Source organism: Andrena cerasifolii, chromosome 6 (assembly GCF_050908995.1).
Source record: "Andrena cerasifolii isolate SP2316 chromosome 6, iyAndCera1_principal, whole genome shotgun sequence".
Lineage (NCBI taxonomy): Eukaryota > Metazoa > Arthropoda > Insecta > Hymenoptera > Andrenidae > Andrena > Andrena cerasifolii.
The window spans coordinates 13,189,688-13,202,432 of NC_135123.1; the positions used below are offsets into that span (position 1 = coordinate 13,189,688).

Genomic DNA, 12,745 nt, shown 5'->3' on the forward strand with positions numbered 1-12,745 from the left:
CATAAAAACTGAAATTTCATAAAAACTGAAAGTCCAGCTTGAAAGATGCGCGGTGTGTACAAAATTAGAGACCTTACACAGCCATTAAAAAGGATCAACAAGTTCAACCCTCCGCGCTTCGACCTATTCACACGCAGAGACTCCAAATTGCTACTTTTCACTTACACGGTGTTTAAAATCCGCACACGAGGTTAACTCAAACTTCGCAGTGCCTGGGAGATATACTTGAAGGAGAACGTAATGCACGGCCTGGGAGGCGTGCTAGTAGTGCAAAGGGTTAATAGAGCAACATTTTTCTGGGCTACCTTCCTTAGCACGCCAGGGTTCAAGGTTCAATCAGTGCATACCTTTCCATCAACCATTCAAACACGAAATCTGACATCATATATTGCAAGGCGCGCATTCTTTCCTCGCATGCAAACGTTCGCAGAGGCCTCTCTGGCACAGCCACTTCCAAGATCGTACAGGAAGCTAACGGTACACGCTGAATTGTTTAATCGTCGGCGTAACTTGCAACGAAACCGCGAGAATAAACGTAATGCAAATTGGGTGTTGGCTGGAAAGTAGGCAGGATCACAGTCGTCGATTTCTTGACCCGTCAGCCTTTAAGTCGCACGCACCTGTTCGTCGCGTGCACGTTTACGTGGAGCAACGTGCAGCATGCACGTATGTACTCGGTGCGCGTACGGAGCGGAGTAAACAGAAGCGAGGGGCGGCGCACAGTGGGACGGATCGACGTTTAGGTAGGCATTCAGTTCATTTCTTACAGATTTCATCGTTTAATGATTATAATCTAAGATTACAGGTAATATATTGTATAATAAATACAATAATCTTTTTTTTTTCTCGTCGCTCTTTTTAATAATGGGACTTCAAGAGTCCCTTCATGTTGATTTCCATATATATGGATCGGGGCTTATTAATAAATTATTTAGAACATCTTGATTTGTCATTTTTCGGCTGCTCTTTTTGCGTATAATTCGCAGTAGTTTTTAAAATTATTTCGGGCGTTCTGGGCTTCCTCAGTTAAATATTCTAAAAAAAAATTTAGATTTCCATTTTTAGAAAATGATCAGCTTTTACACATTGGAGTAATTTAGAAAAATACGAATATGGTAACAAAAAATCTTAATTTGGCGATAGAATATAAGTGTTTATATTTTTCGTTACAAGAAAAAGACTAATTAAAACTATTCCAATGTGTAAAAGCTGATCATTTTCTAAAAATGGAAAAATATTACCTGTAATCTTAGATTATAATCATTAAACGATGAAATATGTAAGAAATGAACTGAATGCCTACCTAAACGTCGATCCGTCCCACTGTGCGGCGGGGGAGGCGCGCAAAATTTCGCGATGTGGCTCAAGAACGCGACCTTGATGTTCAATCGAAACGACGACACACGCGGATGGCAAAGAAATCGAACACGGGGCCAACTTCGACGGTGCTCAGTTATGTGGTTACGTAACGAATTGTTCGCTCGTTTAGCGTGAAACGTTGGAGCGTCCCGCTGCTCGAGATTCGGTTTGGACAGCAGGCTGGGTTTCTGAAGAGAATCCTTGAAATGTAAAAGCCTTTGCAACTTGGAGACAAGATTCTGCAGTGCTCCAAGTAATTAAGTAATTAGAGAAGGCTTATCGCTCCGATACAATATTTCTTCGAGGGGTGCTTTCTTCAAATTTTCCCTCCGATTCATAAATCTCACCCCATCGCTCCAAGAGGAGACTCCAATATCTTCCCGAGTGGCGCAGCTGCGTCTTTCTAAATTAGAATATCTTTTTCACGCGCAGCAAAGAGGAAATCAAGGCTGCGGAGTTACATCTGATCGTGATCATAGTCCTAAACGACGCCAAGCTTTTCAATTCCTCCGTAACACGGGGAAATTGGAGTGCAGCGGGCACCGGGAGGAGGACGCGGCGCTGGATAGTCGCTGGCGGCCGGGCCAAGGGTTTCTCGCTGAGCCCGGTGATTTTGATATTTTGTCGCGGGCACGAATGTGCCATTACTTTCTTGACTGGCGGGAAACGAAAGAAAGGAAGGAAACGAAAAGGGGAGAGATTGAAAGAAGACGAGCAGGGTTGCGGCGCTGGTACGCCTTCTACTTTCGCAGCGTAGCGACAATTACGTCGGCCACGGAGGCCCGCGCAAGCGCCACGCTCTCTCGTTCGTTGAACCGCTCGCGAGAGAGACTGGTCTCTCTCTGTGCCCCTGTATGCGTGTGTGCCGGGTTCGACAAAGAGAAAGAAAAATATAAATGCGAGAAACGAGGAGAGATAGAGAGAGAGAGAGAGGGCAGGAGGGTTCCGTAGACAATACCGCGCCAATTCTACGAGTAGCGCTACCAATGCGGAGCTTTCCACTTTTCAAATGCATTACGGTCGACGCAAGACTCGGAGGACCGTGTCGGACCAGCGAATTTTCACGCAGATCGCGTTTCATGCGAAACAAATCGGAACGGTCCGGATCACTCAGGTATTACACGAATCTTGATCGTGGAATCGAGCTTGAGGCTACCAAGGGGTTCAAGGTTGCGAACGAGAGCCTGAAAGCTCCGAGATCCCTTCCATCTGAATCAGTCCTCGTCTCGGCAACAATGTAGCTTCTGGATCATCGGGGCCGTCGATGCAAATCCGCCGCAAAAGTCCGCTGGGAGGGTAATGATAAGAGTGATACAGCCACTTGGCGAATGCTTGCTTATGTAACGACGGAAACCTGTTTGGTACACCGCGAGTGTATCGGCTGTATCAGTGGTTTTCATAGTCCTCCTCTTGCAAGTTCTATGACTGCTCCGTTTCCTCTCTGTATCCATTTTGTCGCGCGTCCACGTGACCGCTGTTATCGCGCCACGTTCCCGACGATATCGCGGCGTTAGCGCGACGAGGAACGAAGTTTACGTTCGGCGTTTCCCGAGCAGAGAGGCTGGTCAATCGGTGGGATCGATGGTGCACATATAGACTTCATACAGATACTCGCGGCTTCTTCGGTTTCGTGATGTTAGAAGACGATGACAGGCATGGAATTCTCTTGCCATGATTCGTACGACCATACGCGGCAGCGTGACTCGACTGCGGTCAGCTTTCCACCGATGATGATAACCCTCGACCGTCCACCGGCAATTGTAACGAGGTTAATTTAAATAACACGACGCGCTGGCCTTCTGGTCGTGAGCGTTCTATCCCATTGTTTCTCCACCGACATTTTCATTAATTACGCGCTGCAATTCGGGCGAAAAGTTGCAAGATCGATTCCGCTGTAACCATGGGGTTTCACTCGATTGAATTGTAGCCTGAACCTGACTGTGCGACAACGTGAACGGTGTCGGTGTCGGTTTCAATTCAGTGATAGGTGTATACAGAATGTTTCAGAAGCTTATACAGATACCGAGTATAACCTCGGTTCTTAATTATTAGACGAGGAAGTATGCGTGAATGTGGCGAGTATCCTATGGAAATCGGACTTATCAATCGAACCCTTCAGCGTCTAAGACTCAGTCGAAGGCTGATAATCCAACGCACGTTCGTAGAGAGAGAGAAAGAGGGAGTTTGGAGGTCTAGTTCCCGTTTCATGGGATCCTCGATCGATGCTTCGGCACAGGAAAAAAGGGACACTCCGTACTCCAATCTAGGAAGGTTAATAATACCCTTCCGTTAATTTTACAGGCGCGTGTGCGCGTAGGCGTAGCCCACGTTGCGCCTCCACACTCGCGAGCGTGTGCAAGACCGTGCAGAAAATAGAATTACTCTGGAAACGCCGCAGAATTTCACCGGCCAGCAATCAATGGGTCCCTCGTTCTGAAATCTCCTTTCAACCCCCTGTTCCAGCTCCTTCCAGATGAACCAGCTAATCCAAGGGAAGCGTCTGCGAGCGTGATTTTGGGAAAAGCCTGGAAGATCGATCGCCACGCGGTTGAATTCCGCGTTCGATCCGCGAACACCGTTGAGAACCACGGCGTTTCGTAGCTCCCCCGTATACACAGTGTGTATTACACCCACATGTGCACCGACGGGCGCGTGCGGGCGTGCTTCTTGGTTCTACGTGTGTGTGCGCGCATGGGTGTACGCGTTCTGTGTAAAGTACGCGTGTACCCTTCGCTAGCGCGGAGGAGAGCCGAGGCAAGCCGAAGCCACACGAGAAGCGGCGCCGAGAGGAGAATCGTCATCGACGCGGCGTCGCGTCGCGGGCACCTACGCTCACTCTGCTCCGAGCTGTCGAACGCGACGCACGCGCCTCCGCTTCGCTTCTTCTTTTCTTCTCGCCGAGTACACCACATACTCTCTCTCCACTGCTAGAGGCACATTTCCCTCGCTTTCACGCTCGCATCGAGTATCATCGTCGCCCGGGCCACGTCTCTGGAACGCTCGGTCTCTTCAGTCTTCGTGAACGTTCGTCTTGCCCCGTCTCTGGGGCCCCATTAGCCAGCCGCATATCCGTGTTCGATTCGGCTCCTCCATCGATAGAGCCTGGCCTCTTCTGCCGCTGCCGCTTCTCTCTGTGTCGCTCTTCTCGGCCACGAAGCTCCTTACGACCGCTGCGCGTTTAATCTCGCTGCTCAGGGCCTCGCTCCTCGTCAGACACTCCTCGCGTCCGCTCGGAGGGGCCACCTGACTCTCGTCGTGTACCTTGGCATTCTGCTTTCGGGCCCGATCCGGTCGTCCTCCTCTTCGTTTGTCTCCGAGCGATATTTGGACCCCGTACGTGACTCCCCGCGCCTCGTTGCTTGCGCCCGACCTCCTCGAGACCCGAGAATCTCGATCGCTCCAGGCAGCGAGACGTTGTTTCGCATGCCGGCTGGCGCGTGGCCCGCGCGGCCCTCATCGATGGAGGGCGCCGATCGCGCGACGGCTCTCGGCGACAGGCTTGCACGCGGGAGGAATGGAGGCGGCTGGATTTGCGAGACGACTTAAAGCGTCCGCGATAAGGCATCGTCGAGGTCTGGCCCCGTGCTCGAAGGAGATTGTTCAGCTTTCGCGAGGGGACAGAGTGGTGCGTAAGGTAGTGGTGGAGGGAGCAGAAGATCGTGCCGGGGCTCGAAGGTAAAAACGATAAAAAGGGGGAGTAACGGAAAGAGAAAAGAGCGTAAGGCAGAAACGAAAGAAAGAGAAACGGAAGGCAAGAACCCTTTTTCTTTTTTCCTACACCTGGTCCGTCGTCGTGTTCTCTGGGGTATACATGGGGTACAAGGTGCGCATGGTAACCGAAGGCAGACAGAAACCTCCCTCCCCCCCCCCCTTTCCTCCGCGTCACCCCACCCCCTCCTTTCCTGCCAGCTTTGAATCAATAATCTCCGGCCAGGATTACATGCAGACCCACGCTCCTCCTCCAACCACCCCCTTTTTATTTGGGTGTTGCGATAAGGAAGATATCGACTGATCGAGGCAGCATCGATCGGAGAACATCCGACGACGTTTTCGATCCGGAAGGGGACCAATCTGGATACGTCCTTCCACAGGGATACACGCCGATCGTGCCCCACTGTCTTTCGGCCTGTTCACCGGCGCGCGGTTATCAGCGCGCGGATTATTGATCCCCTCCGTCCTCCTCCCCGTCCTTTGCTTATGATATTTCGAGGAAAAGAGGCAATGCAGAGGGAATATGATTACCTGGGAAGGGGTCGGGACGATAGTACCTGGAGGACGCCCGGTTCACGGGACGACGCAGTTGATGAACTTGGATCCTGGGTGACGACCCACGAATAACACGCCTTGTATTTTTTTTTTATTTTCCGTTTCGAGTTGGAACCTTCGCGACTGCTATCAGTCCACGGAAGGTTCCACCGTTTCTGATCGTTTCCACTCTGCCCGACACTCTCTGTAACGCAGCTCTGTTTTCCTGTTCCTCGCAGATCGAAACACTCCAGATGGAATCGCCTTCGACTCAGCAGCGCATCGTCGAGGCCCAGGAGCGCGTCGACGAGGCCCAGGAGCGCGTTGCCGAGGCCCAGGAGCGTGTTGTCGAGGCCCAGGTGCGCCTCGTCGAGGCCCAGGAACGTCTTGTCGAGGCCCAGGAGGATTCAAGCGCGGTAGGATCGTCGGGGACGGTCGCCGCGTCGTCGGCGACACCAGCCGCAGAGGTTATTGCCGGGGAGGTGGATAACGACGCCTCTCCCGCGGCTGCTTCCCAAGGAATGCACGATGTTGGCCGTCAAGTCATCGACGACCAGGGATTCGTCAGCCTAGGACCGTGCCAGGCTTCGGTCGCCCCTCCCGACGCACCCTCTGCTCGAGAAGACGCCCAGGACACGCTCGACATGGGACTCAAGTTGGGAAAAGGCGTCGGGCAACCAGTCGAAGATGAGGGAACGGATGTGAAGCCGAGCGAACAGCTCGAGGATCAGCTAGGAAACTGTTGCGAGACTACGTCCACGCCGATTAAGTGCGTCGTTAAAAGCGAGGACAGACTCGTCACTGGCATCGGTTTCATTGGTGTGTCGCCTCTGTCCAGGAAGAGGCCAGCCAGCGACTTCTTGCCTATCAGCGCCGAGATCAAGAGAATCGGCGTAGAGATCCCTGAGATCGAGGCGAATCAATTGAGGAGCGACGTGAGGAGGATCTCGCCGGTGCTGGTGAGCCTTCGAGAGCGAACTCTTGGCGAAATATCCCTGTCCTCGGACTCGTGCCTGTTCGACGAAGACTCTGGCAATGGCCGGTGCATCTCGAGGAACAGTAGGATTCTCGACGGTTCGTTGATGAGCGCTTGTAGACTGAAGGCGAATACGAGCCTTGATAATTCCGTGCACACGAACGAGGCGACGGACCCTGAGCCGAAGCGCAGGGTTTGCGGTGCTTGTTCGCCGGATGGTGAACGCGCGGGCAGTCCCGAGGAGGTGATAGACTGCCACAGGAAGCTCGAGTACACGGATGATGTGTTCATCGACGAGAACTCCTGTTGTTCCCTGCCGCGGGAGAGCCCCGAGAGGGATCTCGATCCACGTCAGGAAAAACAATGCGAGGAGCCGGTCGAACCGAGCACGTGTAAGGAGAGCTCGTCACACGCGGACAACGATTGCACTACCGCGAAGACGTCCGAGGAGACGGACACCTCGGTGCAGAACGCGATCTGTTCCCATGTAGTCGTTATGCTAGAGCGCATCGAATCGCCCGGTGGTCTGACACCGGATAGAAAAGACAAGAGGCCGATCGTCAAGAGGAAGCTGAAGAAGAACGTGGCGTGCGACGACGATGCTAGCGACGTGGATGCCGGGAGCGAGCCCACGGATTCGCCCAGGGGGTCGCGTCTCGCCCAAAGGTGCGCTTACAAGAAGAAAAACGCCCAAAAGACTGAGCCAGAGGACCATTCAAAGAAGGACTTTCCCTCTGCTGCGGGGTCCAGACAGGAAACGACTCACGCTGAAGAGCAAGCGAAATCTGCTCACTCTATCATGGAGTGCAAAGTGATGCTGGAGAGGGTGGCGTCGCCGAAATCACCGAGGCCGACAGTCAAAGAATCAGGCAAGGAGAAAGAAGCGGCGTCTGGTGTATCTACGGGGAAGCTGGACAAGGATCAGAAGATCATATTTCCTTCATCTTTGCCCACCGCGCAGAATGTACAGCCGTTGAACAACATGGATTCGTCCGAGGCGAGACCCAGCTCGCCAACGGAGACGTTGGAACCTTCCACCGATGCTCCAGAAGCAATAGACACGGAGACGGAGACCGAGACTGGATCCGACAGCTCCGAAATGTCGTCCATGGCGAACGTTCGCATTCGAAGCTGCGACGACGACACCGTCTCCGACCAAATATCATGCCCAGAGAGCGAATCCATGTGCTGCGTCGACATCAATCCGGAGATCATCACTAGGTTGGAGGCTGAGAGGCCGGAGGCCTTCACTGAAGACTCAGCGGAGAGTCTGGCGCTTGCTACGGGTGCTAGGGATGAGGTCAGGTCGGATGGAAGCGATTCTGGCCTGGGAAGCGAGATACCTGGGGACTCCGGGCCTGCGCCTGCTCCAGAGAGCGATTCGGAGACTTCTTTCTTGGATAGGATACCCGATGATATTCTCTCAGACAAGGAAAAAGGTAATTGCTGCTTTTTGGTGAATGGTACTAGTTGACTATGTCGAAAGTATTTCGATTGAGAATTACTAGAAGACTGGTAGTAGCAAATGTATTTTCGCATTTCAGCCGTCAATCAATTAGACACATTTGTGCCCAACCCTGTTGTCCCTGGTACGCCACAGCCGCCGTTGGCGAGCTTCCCTACTCCCCCGAAGAGCAACCTAAAGAGAAGATTGACCGACTGCATGGAAGGTGCTCCTACCCCAAAGAGAAGCAATACGGACGAGGCGATGAAGAAGAAGCGAAATATCCAGTTCGATGCCGTCACCGTGTACTACTTCCCCAGGGCGCAGGGCTTCACCTGCGTGCCTTCTCAGGTAAGGATCGCAATGAAACTCATTCTGAACTCGCAATTTAAAAGATCTTGCGTAAACTGTAAAAGTACATCGATGACGCGTTATTAACAGCACGAAAACTTATCGCTACTTATTTATCCACCTCCTCGATATAGTACAACTGTGAGCACAGTTACTTGAATCCGATACACGTGAATAATAAAGAAAATTTCATACAAAGATGCGTTTGTTTTCCAACCTTCCCATGCAAATACGATATACCAGATTGATCCGTCTTCATCCATAGGGTGGCAGCACCCTTGGCATGAGCGCGACGCACACCCACGCCGAAAGGTTCTCGTTATCGGAACACGCAGCGGAGCAAAGGCGAATCCATCGTGCCAGACTGGCGCAGTTGCGCTCAGAACGTGCCGCAAATTGCGTGGCTGAGGCGGCTTCCAGTTCGGAGGATCCCAGCGACGACACAGACGAGGAACCCAGCGACACCGAGGAGCTAGACATCGACAGTTACTATTTCCTGCAGCCGGTGCCCACGTGGCAGAGACGAGCTCTACTCAGAGCAGCAGGAGTGCGCAGAATAGACGCCGTCGAGAAGGACGAGTGTCGCGACATCAGAGCCAGTAGAGAACACTGCGGCTGTGGGTGCAAAGGTTACTGCGACCCCGAGAGCTGTCCCTGCAGTCGCGCTAACGTCAAGTGCCAGGTCAGTAGACTGGCAATTAATATACTTAAGCAATTGGTCCTCTTCTAACGAAAACTCGAATGCTTCGCGTATGCCACGTACGGAAATCGTTTAGTCGTATTTTCTAATCAAGTTAACCACCGTAAAGAATGCATGGACATACCAAACGCATATACGCGACCATAACACTTTACAGTTCAGTACCATGTGAATTTGAAGCACGCCTAACGTAGAATCGATCATATCTTTCTTACTCACGAAGTCGCAACGACATCCTTTGAACTCATTCACGCGCACCACCAATTCCTGCGTTACGTTTCTTTTAATGTTCCTTGTAGCTCCAAGTCCTCTCCCTTCTAGCATGGATTTGATTTTCCCTCGATTGGAACATGTATCTACTACGCGATATTCGGGATTGAATCGTCAAGCCCTTGCGGTAGTCGGATAGGAGTGTTTGTCAGACGTGAATCATGGGAGTCTGGTATGCTTGAATAGGTGGATCGGGCGGGGTTTCCGTGTGGGTGTACACGGGATGGCTGCGCGAACAGTTCAGGCAGGATCGAGTTCAATCCTGTACGAGTGCGGACGCACTTCATCCACACTCTGATGCGGTTAGAGCTGGAGAAGAAACAACGGGAGGAGGAGAGCGCGGATCACGACGCTTCCGACAATCAAAACGGTAGAAGCCCCTTAAGGGAGATCAATCTGGGGTCCGTGATGGAGAACAGGAACGCACAGCCATGCCTAAACGGCGGCGGTTTCACGACGCTGCATTACGAGAATCACGAGGCGGCGGACGGCGGGGCGAATTGTCAGCCAGAAGCACCCGGCACAAGGGAAGATAGCCTGGATCTATACGCGATCAGAGACGATTGTTACCCTAGCGAAGACACCGTTGATGGTACGCAGGGGCCTCAAAGGAAGTTGCATCCTGAATTTAGTCAAGCGTTCCAAACGTTCTCGGGCCAAACCGGCGCTGGTGTGAACTTCCAACAGCCCGCTTATCAGGACTACCAACCTTACGCTAACCTTCCTTCCACGTCTAGGGTGCAATTCCAGCCACAGTTCCAGCCGGTGCCAGGGAACGCAGGGTTCACCCACTACGCGCCTTATGGACAAGATAATGGATCGATTCCGGGGAACTGCCAGGTCCATCCTGGGCAGCATGCTTCCAGCTACGAGGCCAGTTTCGCCCAGGACGAAACCACCGGATCCCAGTACACGAACTTGAACTCGGTGCAGCCGATGAACACGGCCCAGCAGATTGGTAAGCTGGAGCCGTTCTCGGAGCTTCTGTCCGCCAGATACTCGTATTATGGCGAGATCGAGCCGCAGACGCACGGTACTTATCACGGGAACGGGGCGAAGGTCGAGGCGGAGAAGAGCCAAGGGAACGAGCAACAGTCGGAGAGCACGGAAGAGTGCGACGAGAACTTCGGCGAGATCATCAAGAAATCGATGGTCGAGACAGTATCCGCTTAGGTCGAACACTTGTAGATACGAGGTACGTCTGTACGCGGCGGTTTCAAACAAATTTCTCTTTCACTCGTAGTGATTCATTACGAGAAAACAAAAACATAGAATAATTTCTGACGGGCTCGAGCCTCATCGGAAATCTCGCATGCGTGATTGGGGGGGAGGGCGTGGGGTTGAGGGAAGGTAACGGAACTCTCTGACCGGAGCCGTCCTTCCGGCGCGTTAGATAAATCCGAGTAAATTGTTTTACGTGGTTCTCGTCAAGAACGACGGTGTTCTGCTGGAGAATCACTCGCGGTTAAACACTACGACGAGTCCCGTGGATATGTCGTTAGAAAATGGAAAAAGAAAAGTTGTGCGCGTCCGCCCGGGATGGAGACTCCGAGACATCGTTCGTTGTCCCGTTGGTAGAAAGTTTGCCGATCGTTCGAATCGATCGGGCGGGCGGAACGATGCTCCGGAGGCAAAAAAGAATATACCGCGAAGAGAATCCGGGACCGCGAGGTTCGGCGATCGATTTTCGGTGGACGGTCTTCGTCGAAAATCTCCACGAGTACAGTCTCCTTGAAACGGCCAAGGGTTCTGTAACCGGGGTTACAGAAGTAATTCAACGAGGTTGTGACCAAGAAACAACATGGGATCAGCTTTAGATTGCAGTTTATAATACCTTAACTTTAATACTTTAATCGTAGGATCGCGGGTCACGCGTCTTTTTAAACAAAACAAATTGGACAACGGCGGCGTTAAGTAACGTTATTTATTGCGGCAGCGCGCGAGACTGAAAGTGTTCGCTTGGCTGATTGAGAGGGATGGAAATGGAACAGACGATCTATGATATGTACAACAGATGAGCAAACACAAACAAATAAGAAGAGTAACATTTGTACACGACCACGGAACGTGAGCGATTGTGATACTTGTGCATATTACACGAGAGATGCAGTTTGCCAGGCTAAAATAGGTTAAGGAATAAATTATGGGACTTTTTTATGCCAGTTAGTAGGGGGGGAATCGAGTTTCGAATTGTTTTTTTTCCAACCAACGGCTGATGGTAAAACGGCGACCGACACGGAATAAGAGATTTTCCACTCTTGAATGCACACACGTTTCCAAATGTTAGAAGAATCATGGTTGGCTGGCATACCAAGCGCACGCTGTCTAACAGAACACGTAACGTTAAGCCCTCGTACATTATTTTTCCCCTCATTGTTTTCACGGCACCTTGAAATTGCAATATCTTTTGGTACCAGCTTGCACACGTATCAAAGACGCGCGAAACAGTTTTCGGCGGGGGTATAATTGCTTTTATTTTCTTGGATGTTATATGTGTCTTCTCGCGTACTCGACCGATCAACGGCTCAATTCTGTTCCTTAATCGCAATTTCAAGGTAAACGTCGACACGAAGAATGAAAAGAGAAACCCGCGCGGAGTTTTGTTATTCGAACGAAGTCCAGAAGGCAGGATTGCCTTAAGCAGACGTTCTCTTTTGCACACCCATCGTTATTCACCTTGTAGATTTTCAGACACAGACCTGTTTAGCATCCCGGGACGTTGATCGCTGTACCCACGATTAATTGAAATAATTACGCATAAGGAAACAACAATGATAATGACGATAGTATTAAATTTATACATACTGGACGTGTCAGCTCCCGAGCACACATCCACGCTGTACGGTCTTCTGCGTCCGCGTTTTACACCGTGTGTTCATCGTATCGTCGCTGATTGGTGCCTAAAATCGTTGCGCTCGTTGTCCGCGGACATCCAGCAGCAACGAATTCTCTCACGTTCGGGAATAGAAGAGTCGAATGGGGAGGGCGGATGAACCGTACAGTAAAATGCGTTGATAGAGTCGCGAGGGATGTGACACCTCCGTACGACATAATTATACATATAAACTACACACGTATGTAAGTAACTTTTAGAGTATTTGAGTAAAAAAAAAAGGCATACATAGTTGATAGCGTTTTATTAAATGTTGTGAAAAAGTCTCTTGTCTGTCGTGTAATGTGTTGTCTCATTGTGTATGTCTCTTCTCACCGTTCTATTATTTCACTCCCATTACGTCCCCGAAACGACATAAACCCCCCACATTCCCTTTATTTTACGCATGATCGCTGCGTCGGCATTAGTACGCCGAAAGAGCAATCTTAATCATGTTTAATGTGATTCCATCGCATCCTCCAATCCATTCACATTCACATTCACATTAATCATGTTCTAATAACGTGT

At 51.2% G+C, this 12,745-nt stretch overlaps 1 protein-coding gene across 3 annotated transcripts in view; it reads left to right on the forward strand.

Annotated features, from left to right (window-relative positions):
• Window positions 1–12,504, forward strand: part of Axud1 (AXIN1 up-regulated 1) — a 32,479-nt gene extending 19,975 nt beyond the window's left edge. The window contains exons 2-6 of one of the 3 annotated variants that reach the window (XM_076814232.1): window positions 5,844–8,019; window positions 8,125–8,375; window positions 8,641–9,057; window positions 9,532–9,937; window positions 10,083–10,405. In XM_076814232.1, the coding sequence (XP_076670347.1) occupies window positions 5,859–8,019; window positions 8,125–8,375; window positions 8,641–9,057; window positions 9,532–9,937; window positions 10,083–10,267 (3,420 nt within the window). In that variant the 5' untranslated portion in view covers window positions 5,844–5,858 and the 3' untranslated portion in view covers window positions 10,268–10,405. Of the gene's footprint in view, window positions 1–4,193; window positions 5,035–5,843; window positions 8,020–8,124; window positions 8,376–8,640; window positions 9,058–9,531 lie in introns of those variants that run through there. The other 2 variants (XM_076814231.1, XM_076814230.1) reach the window with 2 other exon arrangements.
• The last annotated feature ends 241 nt before the right edge of the window (window positions 12,505–12,745 follow it).